We start from the raw sequence: 19,696 nt of genomic DNA, 5'->3' as shown, positions 1-19,696 counted from the left end.
GACAAGTCAGCTAATGGCAGTCTGAAACAGTTGCCTAATCTTCAGTTTTTATGAAGGAGCACACTCCTAATGCTATCAGTGACAATACATTGCTTCGCTTTGTAAATGGCTCTCTCACGGCTCTGCCATCTGTCCAAGCAGATCTGAAACCCCCTTGTCAAAAATAAATGAGGATGTTCTCTACAAAAGAAACCACAAAAACAAAAACACTGCAAAATGTTTGCTTCGAGTCACACGTTGCTGTCGTAGGCCTTTATAAAGTAGACTGGTCTGGGTCTTGAGCAACTATGTACATTGCCAGCAGCTATATCACCCTGCAACCCCCTGAAGCTGAGCAGGTGTGAGCCTGGCCAGTACCTGGATGGGAGACCTCCTGGGAAAAACTAAGGTTGCTGCTGGAAGAGGTGTTAGTGAGGCCGGTAGGGGGGCACTCACCCTGCGGTCTGTGTGGGTCCTAATGCCTCTTTCTAAGGAGTACAAGTAGCACTCAAGTGATTAAAGTGACCTTTTAATTATCGGATACTCAACTGACGAGCTGTTTGCACCACTGGAGGGGAGAGTAGTTGGGCAGCCCTGCAGTGAGGTATATAGTAGGGAAGCACTGTAAAGAAATTTGCATTGCATCAGTATGAATTGCAGAACATTAATCAGACCCTTTCAGGATAACCTGGTGTGCACTCTGTAACTCGGAAGAAACTAACAGCAGTTATAAATGAAAAGAGGCCTTTCAGCCTGTGCAGGTGTGGCGATTTTGACTCAGAAATTTTAGGTTGGACCTACAATAATCTAAAGGCAGTTCATTTTACACACTGCTACCTTTTTGCAAGTCACACAATACAGAGAAAGGTTATAACTCACTACTGAAACAGCTACATGAGAATGCCGTGATGACGAGAAACACTCAAGAGTCATAAAACGTATCTGTTAATGTGCTTTATTTTTAGTTTTTAGGTAAAATAAGCAACAGACCAAAGAATCTCTGCCCACCCCCAACCAAAGAAATCACAATAGTGAAAATGGCTCAGTAGCACATTAATCTTGAAAATTATCACAACAGTAATGATTGCTTATCAATACATGCGCCATTCTGTTAAAGATTCTAATTTCATTCCGCTTGCTTTATTAGTGTTACCTGAAAACAGGCCAGTACTACCGCTCCACATGTTCCTGCAGGTTTTCCAAGGGTCTTACACTCAGTTTTGAAAGATTGTGGGACACTGATCGAGTAATACGCTCCATCAGGAAACACAGAGCACAGGGGAGATGATCACAACAGAGCTACCTGTGGCACCGGAGAATGAACCAGCCATTCCTCATCAGAGCCCTGCCATACAAAGTCACTGACCCATCACATCCAGCTCTCAAGGTTAATTTTGGGCTGTTTCTTTTCCCCAGCGGCCTGAAAACCTGAAAAAAAAAATTGCTGGCAAGTAAAAAATGGTACTTTTTAAAACATAGTTGCTAACAGTTAAAAAATAAGTGTCTTTATTTTGGAGTGCAAATAATAGGCACTAAATGTTACACGGGTATAGACAATTCATTATTGATTGGTATTCCGCAATGATATTATTAAAACCCAACACAAGTAATTCTCACAAGCCACAGTCATTCTGATAGGAGCTCAATCTTTGTGTGCTCCTACTGAGCACAAAACCTGTACCCTCACTTGTGAAGACACAAAGACAGTCCAGACACTGCCATTTCAAAATCCCACAGCTGAAGGCCCGTGGAGAACTGGAACTGAAGGCCTTTCACTCCTTTTATTGTCCTAGAATGAGTTTTGAAACTCTACACCAGTTCTCCTTTACCTGCATGGCAAGCCAATAGACATTTGTTTTTTAATTCTCTTTTAATTACCACAACACAATAAATCAACGTTTCGCCACAGCAGTGACTCCTCAGGATGGTCAAGAGCTGTGAAAGGCCAGCGCCTTATGTCATTTACGTTGGGAAAAAGACCGTGCAGCTGAGTGCAGATGTTTTTGTTCAATTACTGTACATCTTCACCCAGTTTACCATTCTCTTCTGGCTGAAGTACTGCGTTGGCTCCTAAGATTCTCCACGCTGAGCGTTTTAATAAAAGACTCCCAGATGAATCCTTGTTAAAAGACCAGGATTACTCGTGGAAGAAACTGACAAACAATTAAAAACATCAACAGGGTAAAATGCACCCACAAGTGAAAACAAACAGTGCTACACAAACATGACAACAAAGGTAAAAAAAAAACAGTGAAAACCCATTGTCTCTCAAAGGTGTTACGAGTTTTTCAGTCTTGGTCCTGGAGGACGCCAGCGCCTGCTAGTTCTCACCCAGCCTGTTTCCCACTTCACACCTTCCTTCAGGTGGAGGGAATCCAGCTCTTTTCTTTCCGATTCCTTACAAGAGTATTTGAAAGAGCTTGTTCGTTATAGCCCCCCATGCTGGTCTGAAACCGCTGGCCAGTCTCGCGGCCTGCTCTGGCAGGAGGGTGACGTGCTGCGCTGCTGTGCTCAGGCCGTTGGTTCGGCGGGACCCCCGGGGCGCTGTGGCAGGCAGAAGGACAGCCAGGCTCTCTCCCCACTGCCGAGTGACAGAACAGCCCACTCAGACCCCCGCACTGCCCTCGGAGCGCCCCGCCTCCTGGGGCCCCACTCACAGCCCAGACTCCAGCCTGCCATTACTGAGGGCTCACCCTGAGCTCTGAACAAGCCTGCCTGCCCCTCCCACCCCATCGACGAGCCATGATGCTCATTAAAAACCCAGGGCTCTGTCAGACTGCAAACCAGCAGGCACTGGGGCTCAGCCAAGACCAGTGAGCAACCCAAAAGCTACTGCTAATCACTATACAACATATAAAAATACAGTGATTACAAAAGATTTAGTAAGTTGGCATTGTACAATTAGATTCTCAAATTTTACAACCATCCAGGATTTAAGAAGTAATAAACATATATACAGTATTTTTGATGTTCCGCGTGATTATGAAGAGAAACACTGAAAAATAAGAAATGAGGAAACATTGTGGCTATATTCTGCAGGATGGGAGGGTAAATAATTTCGCTTTAAACAAATAACAGGTAACTGCCCACGGTTTCAACTGCAGTTGAACAATAAAAACATGGGTGGTTCACTGTCTAAAGGCTTTTAAAGTGGATCATACTAAAAACAAAAGGAGAAAAGAAATCTGTCAGGCTGCTCCAGAGCTTACACAATGGCAGCCTGGTGATCTTTGAAACCCCTCCAACATTACACTGTATTGATTTATCGTATTGTTTTTTTCAAGAGTTGAAACAGAAGCGATGGTGGTTACCGTATTTACTCTGGCCTCATTCTGAGCTTGCATCATATCTAGCCTCCAATTCATATAGGAACAAATGTTGGAAAAAATCGTCATCTTTTTTATTGTGTCAAAACACAGATTTGTCTTAAGAGAGCCTTCTTCCAGACCTGCAGCTCTTCTGAGAGACAGGGTAGCAACATGGGTTTCAACAGAAGCCCACAGACTGCAATCCTCCTTCCTAATGTTTCAACTACTGAAGACATGTGTCCTGTAGAATCACTGTAATGTCTCCAAGGCACAAAGAGAAGTGGTGGGGAAAAAGCAAACAAAACCGCTGAGGAAAGGGCACTGAAACGATAGGAAACAAAGAAATTCACGACATTAAACCTTCATTAAAGCTGAAATATCAGTTACAAGAGGAGCCTGGAGCGGTGAAGATTTTCTCTTTAGGGGACCAGGCAGGCAGAAAGTCCACAAGATGTTAGAACACGAGCAGGCCCTGCTGGCTGACCCTGGTGGGTTTCTCTGTTAGCAGACGGTGAATCAAACATCCCGCCAGCTCAGAAGATTCCTCTCCTCAGCACTTCTCTCTCGCGACGTAGTCACCAGCTGTCGACAAATTCAAAAACACTGCTGTCAATCACCTTGCTGGCAAGCGTTTTAGTTTTAAATTGCACCCTTTTTCTTTGTCACGACGCACAACTCCAGGACACTGGATCAAGGTTGTGAACGGAGCTAGATCAGTGGTGCCCAGTCCTCACCCTGGTGACCCACACCACTGTGGCTTTTACATCCAGCTGTGTCCTCACTTAGACAATCCATTGGGTTAATAACTAAGATTCATCAGAACTGTCCAGTCCCAGCTGTTAAACATGTTGAAACCTTAACCGCAGCATTTTGTAAGGGAAATAAAATTCCAAACGTGTGATTAGAAGCAAAACGCAAATATTCCAACGAAGCAGCTTCTTAGATCAGGTAAGGCTTCAGCTGCCTAATGAAGGTGGGCTGGAATGAAGAGCCAGCAGGGGTGTGGGGCACCATGACCAGGTCTGGGAACTGCTGAGCTAAATGAAAGCACATTAAGGATCTCATTAGGATCAAAAATGAAATTGTGGAGACTTTAAAGATTCTTCACAAGAAGCAGAACATCAGAGGAAGCCATCCAACTCTAGTTCTCTATAGCCCCACAGCTAATACACTACTTTTTGTAATGGGAACAGTAGTGGGAACAAGGATGAAATCCCCTTGAACCCCCCCCCCCTCCCCCCAACACACAGAAAAGGACAACAACCCATCTTTAATTAGAGCACCCAGCAAAAAGCCATGCAAACTCAGAGATTACCCCGAGTCTCCACACAGACAGACACCAGAGGCCAGAATCAATCCCAGGATCTTTGAGCCTATCATCATTATCGGTGAAGGTGAGCACTTAAGTGTAGGCATGTTATTCTGCGGAACGGAGATAGTCAGAAAAGATCACTTTGGGCTGCTCTTCTTTCTACCACTGAACGTGCCATGAAAACGCAGGTGCCCATCCGTTTTTGGCTGGGGAATTCTTTTTCGAGATCCTTTATTGCACATTTAAATTAAAGTATGAAGACTTCATTCTCAGAAGCCCCCAAGGCTGATGCCTTCTCCACTTCTGTCTCCACTGTCTCCACTAACGACTGCGTGCCTGCTGCTGAATCTGTGAACTGAATCAAGTTTGCAGATGATGCTGTCCTGCCCCTGTTTTTATATTTTTCCTGTCTCGACTCTAGTTTGTTCCTTTGACTGTGATTCCTGGATCTCCTCCTTGTGTGTTACCATTGCCTGTGTAGGACCTGGATCTCCTGAGCTAACCACCATCCCTCCCACCAGTGGCCTTGAACCCCTGTCTGCACACATCACTGCACTGCGGCCTCTATCAGTGAGCGGTCCACAGCTCCCCAGCCAGCAGGTGGGTTCTGGGTAGCAGGACTGTTGCATCCTAAAGCTATTCTGTATTATAACTTCACGCTGTTAGAGAAAAATGTGTTGGTAATTTGGTGGATGGTTTTAATATATGCAAACAATGCATGTTTGACCTTTTTATGTCCCATACCCACAGCAAGAGAACAATTGGAAGGCATCCAGTCCCTGAAATAAGCTGCTTTTACAGTATGTGTTCCAGGCTTTAGGAAGTAAAAAGGAAAAACTAAGGAAAACACCACCTGAGAGAAAAAGTGAAATACATCTTTTCTGTTAACAGAAGAAGGCCCACTTGCACAGAACGGCAAATATCTTCTGTGTCTTTATGTACTGCTGCATCAAAGATACTGCACTTCCAAGAAATTAAACCAGTAGAGCCCTGGAATTGTTGTAACTGGAATTAAAAAGACTTGAACTGTGCTGAATACACAAACCTTTAACTCATTAGTTCTGATTTTTTAAACACTTTGTTACAAAGTATGTTGTTATACTGTATGAAAATATAATAACTGGTGAATCAGTTAAACACCAGTATTTTTTCCTAAAAAATCTTTCACCTTACTGCGGAGTTAAAGTTCTGTGAACTGCACAGGGGACAGGTGACCGTGTGGAGCACAGAAAATACAAGTGGCAGGAGGAAAAGCCTTTAGATCCAAGACAGAACTAAAATGCAAAGAGTGCATATAAAGTTTAATTAACACGAATATGTCATACCTATAATTGGTAATGAAGATGTTCTTCGATCTGTTAACAAAGCATGCAACATGGGATTACAGCATTTAATAATATTGCAATCATTTTCTCAGCCAGAATGCATTTTTAATAGTTCATGTTTCACTAACATATTATATCCAAAATCACACACTGAGAGAGATCCTAACCCTATTATGACACCCTAGGTCTTTCATGTCACCCATGTATTGAGGTATACTGACATTTTAAGTTATGGGACTTCATTTTAAAAGCCTTTGTCCTATTACAATTTCTATATCAATTCACTTCACAGCTCCATCTTGGTAAAATCGCTACCTGAACAACACACACAGTGTGTATATATACAGTATATATTATAATCACACATGCATACACCTGTACTGTGCCTATTATTATTACATGAAGTTATGCACTGTAATGTATATATAAATTGCTTTTTTACAGTGTTCCCCAAGCAGTGGGTTTTTTTTTTTAAAGCTTCTGCTTGCAAACAGGATGCAAGATGCAAATCTGTGTGTGTGGTATACACAGTATGATACGCACATGCTTGCTAAACGTTTCCATCACACAGTTTCGCCTAAGTGATTCTTCAGTCCGTTGATAGACCAAACATGGCCCTAAAGCACTGTAACGGTGCGTGCATGAGCAGTTCTGCTCTGTTCCACCTTAAAGACCACCGAGAGACTGCGTAATTTCCCCTTCCCGCCTGCCATGCCAGCCCTCGACGTGCCTGAACAAAGGTCTGTCTGCCCACCCCCACCCTGGCTCCGGCGAGTGACTGCACGCCGTCCACAGTCCCTCTCCCAGACCCACACAGGAAAACACGGCTCACCTCTGGAGTTCCTCCTTCGGCGAAACAGGAACAAAACCAAAATGCCGGCGGCCAGAGCTCCCACCACAACGAACACAGCCGCTACTGCAGTGGAGTTACTGGGGCCTTCCATCTTATTAGGACCTGTGAGAAACATCGGAGCACTTACACGCTGCCCCTCCACGAACATTTAATACCTTAGTAACGTACACATGCACGGCAAACACCAGGTGATCAGAAATAAGATCACTGCACGTCAACACACGATCTGCCACTGCCTGTGGGTTGGAAGTTAAAAATGCACACAGCTGTGAAGGGGACCCCAGTGCACAAAGGTCACAGTCCAGGTGTGAACTGCTTTCAGTACAGGGCTCAGCTGTACCCCTGCTGTTCAATACCTGCTCCTTGCTCATACAGAATTACAGTGTGCGCCATCGGATTACAAAGATAAGATAAAATCACTTTATACGTACTTTATACAATTTCTTGCATTAGGAATTTGTCTTTTTTCACATACCCCAGCTTCCTCTCCATGAGACACCCAGGCACACAGATGGGGAGAGAGAAGCTTGGGGTCAGAGCGCAGGGTCAGCCATTTATTCAGTGCCCCTGGTGCAGTTGGGGTTAAGGGCCTTGCTCAGGGGCCCAACAGAGTAAGATTCCTCTGTTTGAACCAGCAACCTTCCAGCCACAGGCACAGATCCTTAGGCACAGTGTCACCTCTCCACCCACTACATGTGATCACACACAACCCAGATGGGACTTAAACCCACAATCCCCAGCTCCAGAGGCTGATGCCTTATCCATTAGGCCACTGGGTCATCATACCACAGAAAGGTCATTACGGCTGTATTACACATCTTATCAGACATGCAGGCCTCCTCTCAAAAACTGGCACCCCTGAATACTGCAATTGTGCCAGGGCTCTACGCCTACAGAATACCTTATTTTCTTTGCGTTGATATAAGGGCTATTTAAATACCAGGATCCAAACTGTATACATCTTGGAAAAGCAGATTGCCTCCTAGATCTGTTTTATTATTAAGACTTCAGAAAAGAAAATGCTTTTAAATGGAGCTTATAAATTGACCCTGCATTTTAAGTACATGAAAAACTTTGACTTGGACAGAGAATGAAGACCTGGAGAGCATTCATCTACACAGCAGGGTATTGTACCGGAGCAGCCTGTCAGTATCTTTCTCAAGGGTGCAAAAGCCCCGTCTGGGACCTGAAAGCCAAATACAGTTAATCTGTTTGTGGCTCCACATGAACACATTATTGCACAATGTGAGTAGAGGTGCCACCAGGTCACGTCATGCTGCATTCTGATCAGCAAGGCAAAAAAAAAGCAAAATAATGGAAGCATTAGAGTTGAAACAATCAAGAGATAAAGACATGCATGTGAACTTACCAAACATCAGATGATGGACCTGTGTTCCCTCTTTGACTTGTTGACTATTATGTACTGAACAACTGTATTCAAGAGAGCTGGAGGATGACTTGAGCACTGTGTATTTGCTAGTCAAATTGTAGCGCCCGTCATCGGTCAGCACTGCCTTCGTCTGCGCACTCCGTGTCCAGTCTGTGCCATACTGGTCATGCCACATGATGCTTCCCTCAGGGTAACCCCCACTCGCGTTGCAGAAAATCTCCACTCTGCTGTCTTCCTGTATGTTTTCTGCTGGTATGGAGCTCATGACGGGCTGGGTGTATGCAGCTGTCATGGAAAGGGAAAACCAAAGTCAGCACTTGTGTTCCGGCTGAAATGTTTCCTCTAGTAGCTCAAACACAAACACGCATCTTCATCGCAGATGTCATCTAGAGATCCCAGTCTCTCCAGAGACAAGAGTAAACTAGAAGAGATTGTGTCTGAGAGCTGTTGCTCTACTGAGGCCAGTCTTGAGGCTGAGGGTTCACTGCCTACAAGGACTACACAGACCTGGAGGGCACAGGAAGAGTTTGGAAGTAAAGAGCTTTAAAGAGTCCTAACAAGTATCATTTTGTTTCCTTCTACTTCAGGGATTAAACATTTAGCTGGATGATTCTCCGGGAAGGACATATCTTTTAGTCTAAAAATGGGGTTTGATTTTTTAAAATACAAAAAGCCTTTTAAAATACACTAGGAATGCTTTTTTATAGTGTTGACAGTTCAGATATCACTCATACGCTAACTGTTTTCAGTACCACTCCTTTTGAGTTTAAGGCCACTGAAACTTACCTGTGACTTGCAGTGTGGTCACACCATCACAGAAGCCCCTGTCTGTCAAAACCAAACAGGAGTAATCTCCTTGATCTGATATCTTTGTGTTTCTCAACAACAAAGAGACATCCAAATTGTTTGGACCCCAGCTTTGGTGGGCAAGCTCAAAATGAGGATCTTCTGCCTTCTTTTTGCCATTTTCATAAGTTAACACCGAACCTTGAGATTTCTTCTTCCAAAGTAATTTGACAATTCGGACTTCTGTAGAGGTGCTGTTCACGATACAACTGAGCTTTGTGTCCTGGCCAAATTTCCCATGGTGTTCGGACTGGCAGTGCATACTTACAAGCTCTGTGGAATTAAAATAAGAAGATTTTGATTTGAGAAGTGTTAGGTTAATGCACTGTACGAGTGTGTTTACTGTGTTCAGACAGTTTCAAGAGGCACAGCACAATGAGAAGGTGTACAGTGCAGAAGAAAGAATGGTCCTCAAGCACAAATCCATCTTCTTTCAGTTGTCACTCAAGGTGAGGTACTTTCAGCTACATTCACTTCTATAGCTACAACAGGAAATGCAATTAAAAATACACTTACTGTCAGAGGGGATTACCCTGGTGAATTCAACAATAAACACCACAGCAAACAGCCAAGCACTTCTGTCCATGTCGTACTGGATGATTCTTGGCTTGGTGAAACCTGCTGAAAGGGAAAGTTGCATTTTCAGTAATTAATAAGCTGTTCTTCCATGCAGAAGGTACCTGAGGCTGGAATCGAACCCAAGACCCAGAAGCTGTTGGGGTTGTACTGCTACCCAGCACACGACTGCACCAACTGACCTCTTAGCATAAAGCTGGATGATTCTTCTGCTGTCATGCTAATTCTAAAACAATCCAATGCATCCAAAGAACATACAGCTGGGGGAACATCTGTTCCTCTCAGAAAGCGATTGGGCAACTTATTAAAAAAAAACAGGAAACAACAATCAGCTGCTGGCACCGATTTCCATTTCCAAACAAAGCTCTTTCCCAAGCAAATAATGGCACTGAGATCCCAGGAACAGGAAAGGAAATGCAGTCCAGTCATCCAGTCAAAAGGGAATATGTGTTTTTCATGATCTTCACCCCTTTCCCATACGGGCAGCTCTTTTTCATAGAATCTTTTTATACAGCTTTTTCCCCTGTGAACTCAGCTTTATTTTCTTCCAGACAAGGCACTGATATGACTTCAATGCAGCTACAGAGATCCTAACCCTGGCCTTCCTGTGCTCTTAGCATCAGCACAGGAAAGAATAAGTTAATACTGTTTGGATTAGAATTCCCTTCATCTTCCCTCCATCATTCTCACACCCTCGTAGGTCTTTTATCTGAGATGTCTTCCAAAAACACTAAAACCTCAGAAGACACTGATGGGAAGAGACATCCAGTCCAACACGGTTTCTGGGAAAATGAACTACTGAAACAAAAGGGGCAGAGCAGTGGCTCAGGATCTGTGCCTGTGGCTGGAAGGCGGCCGGTTCCTATCCTGCAGCCGGCAGAGGAATCCTACTCCATTGGGCCCCTGAGCAAGGCCCTTTACCCCAGCTGCTCCAGGGGTGCCGTATTAAAGGCTGACCCTGCACTCTGACCCCCAGCTTCTCTCTCCTGTCTGTGTGTCTCATGGAGAGCAAGCTGGGGTACGCGAAAAGACAAATTACTAATGCAAGAAATTGTATAGGGCCAATAAAGTGATGTTATGTTATAAAAAAAAGTGCATCAAAACCATCACTCTCACTAGAAAGAAACCAGGGTATCAGCTTCGACAAAATGGCTGGGTACCTTGTTCTGGACTTCCTAAGCCCATTTATTGGAATCAATAGGATTTGTTGCATTTAAATGTCTCTCAGTACTGTATATCGGTATATTTACTGTAGTGTCTCATGGTTTGCAATGTCTTTGATGTTAATATACACATCTGGGATGACGTGGCAGAATACCCTCACAGTACTAATTTGTTACAGAGTACCAGTATGATGTTGATATCAAGGCACTTCCTCATTGGTAATGACTGCATTTCTCAGAGAAAGGGAAACATACTTATTTAATTTTGCTGAGGTTTAGGGAGAAATTTATGATGTACTGCGTCACAGAGAGATACTCTCTTTGTCACTCCCCTAGGCTCCAGAACCATTTTCCACACTCCTGGGAGCTACAAAAACAGAGCTGCCTTCAACACTTTTCAACAACAAAAAAACAAAATGGAACAGACAAATCAAAGCCAATTCCGCACTGGCTGAGTCTGGGAACCATGCAGAAGAGATGATTATTTTTCCAGATTTAAGGGGGTACAGTAGGTGCAGGGGAAGTTCTTTTTTGGACCCTATGCAGACGACCAGGGATAGTGAAGAAAACACGGGGAAAAAGTCATCCAGGATACGGGGATGAAACGGGGGGGGCGTGTCCATGGAGTGCTGGTTGTCGGGGGAGGTGTGGCCGAGGCAAACGATCCGGGGACGGGTCAAAAGGGAAATCCGAAAACAGGGCAAAAGTCCAAGGCCAGGCGATCCATCCAAGACAGACGATTTAAAACCAGAACCGGGTCGGGACTGGCAGGGGAAACGGGAGCAGGAACTAAAAGCATAACGGAGCCATGTGCATCCAGGTCCCAGGCTCGCATGATGCGGAAACCAATGCAGAGCCCGGATTAGCGTCAGCTGGCTTTTAAGGGGGAACTGAAAAGGCGCTGGAATAGGGAACAGATGCGGGAGATGAGACAAACAAGGAAGGGCTGGAGTGCCCTTAAGAGGAGGGGTTTGTGATCATGACAGTAGGCAGGCGTCTCTTTGGTGGAAAGCAGCCACTTGTTAATCAAATCTTTCAATCTTCTGCTTAAGCGGTGTTAATTTAAAAATGGCTACACCATTAGGACAGATATGGCTATTTGTGAAATTCTGCAGTCCTGGAACCAGGGACGGTAGATGGGGTTAACGTCCACATGAGAGATCTCCTCCCATTCCCATAGAGGTGCCCATGCTCAAGTGCAGGGCTGGGGGGGTGGGGTCACCTTAAAACAAGTTGTTGGGGGTAAGTCAATGGGCATACCCACAATGACCTGGAGCTATGAGGACTGAGCTTACCAAGTGACATTTGTATCCCATCTGGGGATACTAAGGGCCCTTATAACAAAGCCCCCCCACAATGATGCTTCTGCTCTGCACAGGGATTAAGAGAGAGGGTGAGGTTTTCTCTCTGGTGCATGTTTGCTTTCTGAAAGCACTCTTACTAGCTAAATGCAAGTAGATTATTTACAGTTGTCTACCACCGGAGCCCTACTAAATATATCACTGTGTGAAAGGGAGAGGAGCCTGACACTAATCAGATTTTCCAAGGAAATGCTTTCGGAGTTTTCACTGAAAGTCCTCCTCCTCCTCTCAAAGCCCAGTCCAAGCCTAATATAATATGTTTTGCTTTCCCCAGCAGGGTGTTCAGCTGTACAAAACCCCCTAAGACCAACGGACAGAAGAGAGAGGAGGAAATACATCTTCTGCATGATGATTGGAGAAATTTTATTTTTTGAAAAAAACAATGGTGGGATGTTCTCGTAATCGGGCAGTCGGACTAGTATTTCCAGCTGGAAGGCATTTTTAATAATGCTGCATTGTTTTGGCGAAGGGGCTGTTTTCAGCGAAGGAGGAAGTGTTTGCTTTCTTATGTAAAGCGTGCTTCTCTTTTCTGTGACTCGAGACCATGTCCGACACCACGTCCCATCATCTCTGTTCACAGTAGTCAGCGTGGAAGGAAAATGGGAAACCACAAGGAAAACAAAACAGCTACATAAAATACCTCCCCCTCTGTATTGAGCAGACAATACTCTGTGCTCAAGGTTAGAAGATAAGTAGTAGTAAAATATATAGTAAGGAGATTTGTTTCACATACTGTACCTGTTGCTGTTTTTTTACCAATATCCAACAGGTTTCTTTCCCTGAACAGGCATCTCCTGTAGTATTTCACAGTCCTGGTCCATGTGATCCCAGCCTCTCCTACGCTTTATTCTCAGCACTACGTAAGTAAGCCGATTTGCTCAATTAAGACTCCTGAACAATTCAAAGTCCTAGAAAAACTCATTGTGTTATGCCAGAGCGTCAGTAAACGAGCTGAAGCCTATGGGTAGCGAGTGTCCAAGATGGCCAACGAGTCCGTGAGGCGAAGTCCAAAAGAGCAAAATCCCAGGGTTGAAAGGAGAGGTCAAAATCCGTGAGATCATTCAGGACGGTGAGAGGAAAGCAAGCAAGCAGCGACCTGACAAGGAGCTTAAATAATGAAGAAAAAGGGACGTGATTGGAGAATGAGGTACCGAGTGCAATTAATGTGGTCAGGTGTGGTGCGTGGTCAGAACATCAGGAGCTTGGAAAGACAGCAGGACCTCAGGGATGAGCGCTGTGAAATTCTGACTGCCTGCCTATCACCATGTAAATGTTGCTAAAACGTCACTCTAGAATCCTACTTCCCTACAGGTGCTGCATTATGCTAGATCTCCTTCTCAAAACTGAACTATTATAGAGCCAGCCATTATCCCAGATCCTTTCAAACTCAGTATGATCAAAGAAAATACTTCTATAGCTCCACTGAAAAGCTTTACATTCTGTGGAGATAAAGTTTAAAGTTACAGGATACAGGACAGAAAATTAAATCTTCATTTCTTCTCTTGTTGTGATTTTTATAACTGTTTACTTACAGACTAAAAACCCATAGAAGGACTAGGCATGGCACCTTGACTCATGCCACACAAAAGAATTACAGTACACAACTATTGTGGATGGCTTGCGAACAATATAGGTCTGCAGTACAATCTGCTGGGTTTCACTGTTATGCTGATGAAACTCTGATTTATTTGCAGACCAAATCAGGAATCTCAGAAGTGCATCTTTCTTCCACCTGCGTAACACTGCTTAGTTTAGAGTAGGGCCCCATGCCTTCCCTCTCTCCCTGGGGATACAATAATGCTGCACACTGTTACTCCGGCAAGATTAGACTGCTGTAAAGCCTTTCTGAGGCTCCAGCACAACCCGAACGGAGTGGCTCTTGTGCTAATTTAAGATGCTTCACATCGGCGCATGATTCACATCCTCTGCAACTGGTGACGGCTCTCGCTGGAATTTGGACTCTGCCCCAAGCTGCTCCTGAATTGGAGTAAGCATTTCTTGCATGAGCATAGTCCAGATCGCAGGCCGAGATAAACCTCTGCTGATTTAGGCCATCTTGCTGTGCCAATGTACAGGTTCCACAAGAGCCTTCTCTTGACCAGAGACATGAGAGATTCTGTGGCTTCGGACGCCTCCAAACCCCACTTAGAATCCCTTGATTTTCAAAACCAAATCCTTTCATGTATAATTCAGTTTTAGTATTGATTCTGATTCCGGTTCTCTTTCTGTACTCATCCTTCTTGATCTCAGTGCTGCTTTGGACACTGTTGACCACGACATCTTACTTTCTCGTCTTCAGACTGTGTTTGGAGTTTCTGACGCTGCTCCCAAATGGTTCAAGTCTTACCTGATCACTTACACTGATCGCTGTCACTTTGTCTCTCTTGGTGGATTTAGGTCTGAAATTGGCCTCGTTAAGTCCGGTGTTCCTCAGGGCTCAATACTGGGCCTCTTGCTCTTCAGCATTTACATGTTTCCACTAAGTCAGCTTTTAAGATCACATGGCCTCAGCTATCATTTCTATGCTGATGATACTCAAATATACATCCATACCAAATCTGATACTGATGTGGCCGTCTCTATTCTATCTAATTGCATCTCTGACATTAAAACTTGGATGACTCAAAATTTCCTTCATTTTAACTGTGACAACACTGAAGTCATGCTTATTGGCACCCCCCATCAACTTTGTAAAGCCAATCCTGTTACCCAATCTGTGGATGGTACTGTACTTGAGCTTCAGTCTAAATTGAAAAACCTTGGGGTGATATTCGATTCTACCTTAACATTTGACCCACATGTGCAGCATATTGTCAAAATATCTTTTTTTCACCTCAGAAATATCGCTAGACTACGCCCTATGTTATCACTAACTGTGGCTGAAAAGCTGATCAACACATTTGTGTTCTCCCGAATTGACTACTGTAAGGCTCTACTCGCTGGGGTATCTAAATCCACATGGAACAAACTCCAGTATGTCCAAAATTCGGCAGCCAGAATCCTGACCAGGTCTAGTGCAAGTGATCATATTACTCCTATCCTGGAGTCCTTGCACTGGCTTCCTGTCAAATTCTGTGTGGACTTTAAAATCCTCAGGCTCACCTACTGTATAAGGCTCTGCATGGCTTGGCACCTCAGTACCTGTCTGAACTTTTATCGCCCTACTCCCCACCTCGCAACCTTCGCTCTTCTAATTCTGGTCTCCTTACTGTCCCCAAAGCCCGTCTACAGTCTATGGGTGACAGGGCTTTCTCCTGTGATGCCCCCAAGCTCTGGAACTCTCTCCCCAAGGATATCAGAGAGTCACCTTCTCTAAACTCCTTCAAATCCAGACTCAAAACCTTCTTCTTTAGAAGAGCCTTTACTGAACTGGTTCCATTCTTCACCCCTCTGCTCCTACTATACTTAGTACCACCAACCACGGTCTCCTCTGTGTATTGTAATTGTGTTTTATCTTGTGTATTATTTTTATTTATTGTTGTTGTCATTCTGTAAAGCACTTTGAAAAGCCACATTTAAAGGTGCTATATAAAAGAAAGTTTATTATTATTATTATTATTATAGTATTGGTTTCATGAAGTCTGTTTACTGAGCTTTTATATGTCCAAGGATAAGTTCTGATCGACTGTTCAGGACAGCGCTCATGAATCAAATCCTTCTGTTCTTCTTCCAATCCTGTATAAAATTACATTCGATCTTTATGTTCACTGTTAAAAAATAAAACAGGAAATGAGATAAAATCTTTGCTCTTTAGCTCAGTGCAGAAAAAAAGCGTTCCAGTTTAATTCGTCCTCACTAAGCATCTGGGAGAAGTGAAACTGTTTTGATCTGACTATTTATATTTCTTATTCATTATCCAGGCTCCTATATGCCATTGTTTGAAGCGCAACATCAGCAGTTTTCTGTGCTTTTTAAAAAGATTGCCAAATAATCCTGTTCTTGCCAACCAAACTTCGAATTTTGTCTCACAACCTCCACAACAGATGCACCAGTGTTTGTTTCCTTCTACTCATGTTCAGCACAGGGGTCTTCAGTCCTGACCCATCTAAATCCCTGGTCCTGTTAGTCTTTCAGGTCACCTGTATGGTGCTGATAAAAGAAAGGCAAGAAATCTCTTCAATTAAGGGAACGATCGCCCAGGACAGAAGAGTCCTTAGATTTTAGTCCTGAATGATCTTAATTTACTTAACAAATCACAATTTTAGCAGCAACGTCAGCATGCGCAGGTTGCACTGCCCTTGCTGGGTGATTGCATTAAGACTGTAATTAGGAAAGTCCACACGATGTTGCCAAGAAAGGAAGGGAGGGAGTAGTACTGTCAAAACGAAAGCCACGTTTTGCCCTTTTCACCCCTTTTCAAGTTATTCTGCCTTATCCATCTTTTTTTAAAGCAGAAAGGTTTTTTTTAAAAAGAAGCACAACTAGAAACACAAACCCAAACCCAAACCTTCGACCTGCAACCTGCAACTTTTTCCAGTTCCTTATATGAAACAGCTGGTGACAAGCAAGTGGCAACACTCCCACTCACATATCAGTTCACACACCTTCATCACGAATGAGCAAGTCACAACAGCGCCGGTATTGACAACCAACATCCTAGGGGTAACAGGAGCAGGCCTGGGCAGCCTCTGATTTAAATAAACCCACCTGCACTCCCACACATCATGACCTGTTGTGTCTGGTTCACAAATTGTTTTTTAAAAGTGATTCTAGGTGACTTGGGAGACGGACACACATTTCTCAGGAATGTCCTGTTGCTTCAAGAGCCTTCCTCTTTTCAGACCTTCACAGAAAATTAGCTCACGCCATGAGGAAGCGGACACGCCACTCAGAAAGTCCCTAAAATGTTAAGATCAAGACGTCTACAGACTTCCCTTTCCCTGAAATAGTTTTTAACTGAGAAAAATGTTGTGTGATTCAATTAAGGATAAATACTTCAATTGATCTGTGGTGTAATGGACTGCCCTGTTCGGGGGTACCCCCACCTTGCACCCAACGTTTCCTGCGATAGGCTCTGGGCTGCCATGGCCCTGAACTGGATAAGTGATTATTCAAAGTGATGTGACAATGGCTTCGATTTATTTTTGATATATTATAGTATTTATCATAGCAGGCTGGCACTGAAACAGCACAAAATCTCAAGAAGAACAGGAGGACCCCAATGGACACCCCTGAGGAAGTGCGTTAAAACCCCAGAGCGGTAGGCGTTTCTGTACACAAAGGGTGGTGGGGGTGTGGAGCAAGCTGTCCGTCGTGATGTTGAAGCCCCTTCATCGGCTTCTTTGAAGAAAGAAAGAAAGCTCGTTGAGATCGACCAAAGTCATTTCCATCGTAAAAAGTATTCCTTTATCTAAACTGAGCTGTTTTTCAGATTTCACAAGAAAAGGTTATAAACGAGAGGATTTGCCTCGTGTAGTCGTCAGCCCCTGAGTGAAGTCCCATCATACAGCAGCCACGGGGAAGATGTGGCACTACAGACTTGAAGACATTGAAATGGCTCTGACCAAAACCGATACCAGCTCCGATTAGCGCGTCACTGTAAATCGTCAGTTAGGAGAACATTTCTTACCTGAGCCGACAGGAGCCTTCGAGGAGTTCAGTGTTGTCGCTTTAACAAATCCTTCCCTTTCCCGTCCCGAAATTAGGGCGCAGAAAAGACCAAACACTTAACAGCGCGACACTTTCGTATCCGTGTGACACCAGCCGCCTTCACTTGACTGCTTTTTAAAACAAAAAACAACCTCGATACTTTCACTTTCGCCTCGCCTCTGTGGGGAATTTTGTTTTCCTCTTAAGGTCGTATGGTAGTGCTTTCAAGAAAACGTTTCCTACATACTACGACAAAGGACGAACTGGGAAAAAGAAGGTCATTCATGGTCAAGTGAATTCAAGCCCCGTCTAAAAATGTATACTTTTATGATCTACCTCACCTAAAGCGAAGGTTCTGTAACCATCGCCATAATTTAAAAAAAAAAGGTTGCGAAAAAAACAATGTATTTGCTCCAGAAACGGTGAAATGAAATGTTTAACCTTTAACGCCAATAACTGAAAACACTGAAATATATTAATTAATAACAATTAAACTACGTTTAATATTAGACGTAGGTCAAGCATCGAATAGATCGAATGTAAATGCTGACGGCTTTAATAAATGTGGTCAGTGACATTGCTCGTGGCACAAAGTGCGTAACCTTCGTTAGAAGCCAGGAAAAATGTCTGAACTTGTTAACATGCAGAGTAACGAAGGGTTAGTCGACATAAAACAAATATTTCAGGTGGGTAGCAGCGTCACGCCTGTGTAGGCTGCAAAGGAGCAAGTAATAGGAGTATTCCCTGCTGAAAAGAGAAGAAAGAAAACACAACGTTTCGGCTGTGGAGCCTTCTTCGGGTGTGAGCAAAAACCTTACACCCGAAGAAGGCTCCACAGCCAAAACGTTGTGTTTTTTCTTCTCTTTTCAGCAGGGAATAAACCTTTACTTGTTCCTTTGCAGCCTACGCATGCTCACACAGCTAGCCACCCGAACTACTGCAGTCTAGTATTATCGACTTCATATGCTATATTGTCTTTAATTGTATGAGCTTTAACATACCAATTTCCGCGCAGCTGGTTGTTACGGCAATGAAGTATTGGACAATATGTTCTAAACTCAGCGGCTAGAATTTTTAATTAAGGTCTTGTCTGATGCTCACAACAAATTACTCCTGTTCTAGAATCTCTGCACTGGCTTCCAGTTGAATATAGGATAGACCTTTAGAGTCTTATTAATGACTTACAAGGAGCCTCTGGTTTTCCGATTCATATCTTGTCTGTCCCAAAACTAGACTGTGATTTAAAAAGTCTTTTATGTTTAACCTTTATGTCTATTTTAAACTGGCCTTTTTAACTATTATTTTTCAACTGTTTACAATTGTAGTGCATTGTGATATTTTATACAACAGTCTCTTTAAATAGAACGGATTGTTAAGAACGAAATAGCGTTATACATCAATATATCACATTATATTTAACACAGAAGTTAAAAGTTACATAACATTGCCACCTGGTGGACAAACTTTTAAATACTGTACTGTTTTTCAGTTGAAACCTTGGGGGGGAATTTCTATCATATGCAACAGCAGTATTAATCGTCAGATATGAATTTTATGAGTACATTTACACAGAAGCATCTTTTTACTATGAAATGTATTATATCTGTCATATTACTGCAAGACATATATAGAACATATATAGTAAAAACTTGGACTTAAGGATCAACTGTTTGATTTAACTGTCACGAACAAGAGGCCAGTTGGCCTAATCTAAGCTTGGTTGTCAAAAACTAATTGATTCAAGAATCTCATCAATCATTTCTTGAGAGAATCCTGTCTGGGTAGCTTGTTCCACACTCCCACCACCCTTTGCGTAAAGGCCCGCCTCAGTTTTAAATGCCTTCCTTTTAGCTTCCACTCACACCACTAGTTTCACTGCTGATTCTAACGAAATCCAGTGTTTGACTTTCAGTGCTTTGAAGACATTGATTACTCGAAGAAGAATAAAACAATATTAGTAATAATAAATAACATTACTTACACTTATATATCGC

The 19,696-nt window shown here is 43.4% G+C and overlaps 1 protein-coding gene across 4 annotated transcripts; it reads right to left on the bottom strand.

The window, feature by feature from the left end:
* Positions 1 to 918: 918 nt before the first annotated feature.
* LOC148824223 (CD276 antigen homolog) lies at positions 919 to 17,857 on the bottom strand. Of its 4 annotated transcripts, none has more exons than XM_088926896.1 (7): positions 17,683 to 17,851; positions 9,530 to 9,634; positions 8,954 to 9,286; positions 8,147 to 8,452; positions 6,757 to 6,879; positions 5,925 to 5,954; positions 919 to 3,869 (listed from the first exon to the last, which is right to left on the bottom strand). In XM_088926896.1, the coding sequence occupies exons 2-7, from the start codon at positions 9,597 to 9,599 to the stop codon at positions 3,838 to 3,840; spliced, it is 894 nt and encodes a 297-aa protein (XP_088783022.1). In that variant the 5' UTR covers positions 9,600 to 9,634; positions 17,683 to 17,851; the 3' UTR covers positions 919 to 3,837. The 4 variants fall into 4 exon arrangements, with proteins under 4 accessions (XP_088783022.1, XP_088783023.1, XP_088783024.1 ...); XM_088926897.1 differs by having other exon boundaries at positions 9,530 to 9,631; positions 17,683 to 17,834; XM_088926898.1 differs by lacking the exon at positions 5,925 to 5,954 and having other exon boundaries at positions 17,683 to 17,857.
* Positions 17,858 to 19,696: the final 1,839 nt, after the last annotated feature.

This window comes from Atractosteus spatula, chromosome 11, assembly GCF_055471065.1.
Source record: "Atractosteus spatula isolate fAtrSpa1 chromosome 11, fAtrSpa1.hap1, whole genome shotgun sequence".
In the NCBI taxonomy this organism is placed as follows: domain Eukaryota; kingdom Metazoa; phylum Chordata; class Actinopteri; order Semionotiformes; family Lepisosteidae; genus Atractosteus; species Atractosteus spatula.
This window is presented reverse-complemented; position numbering and strand designations above follow the sequence as displayed.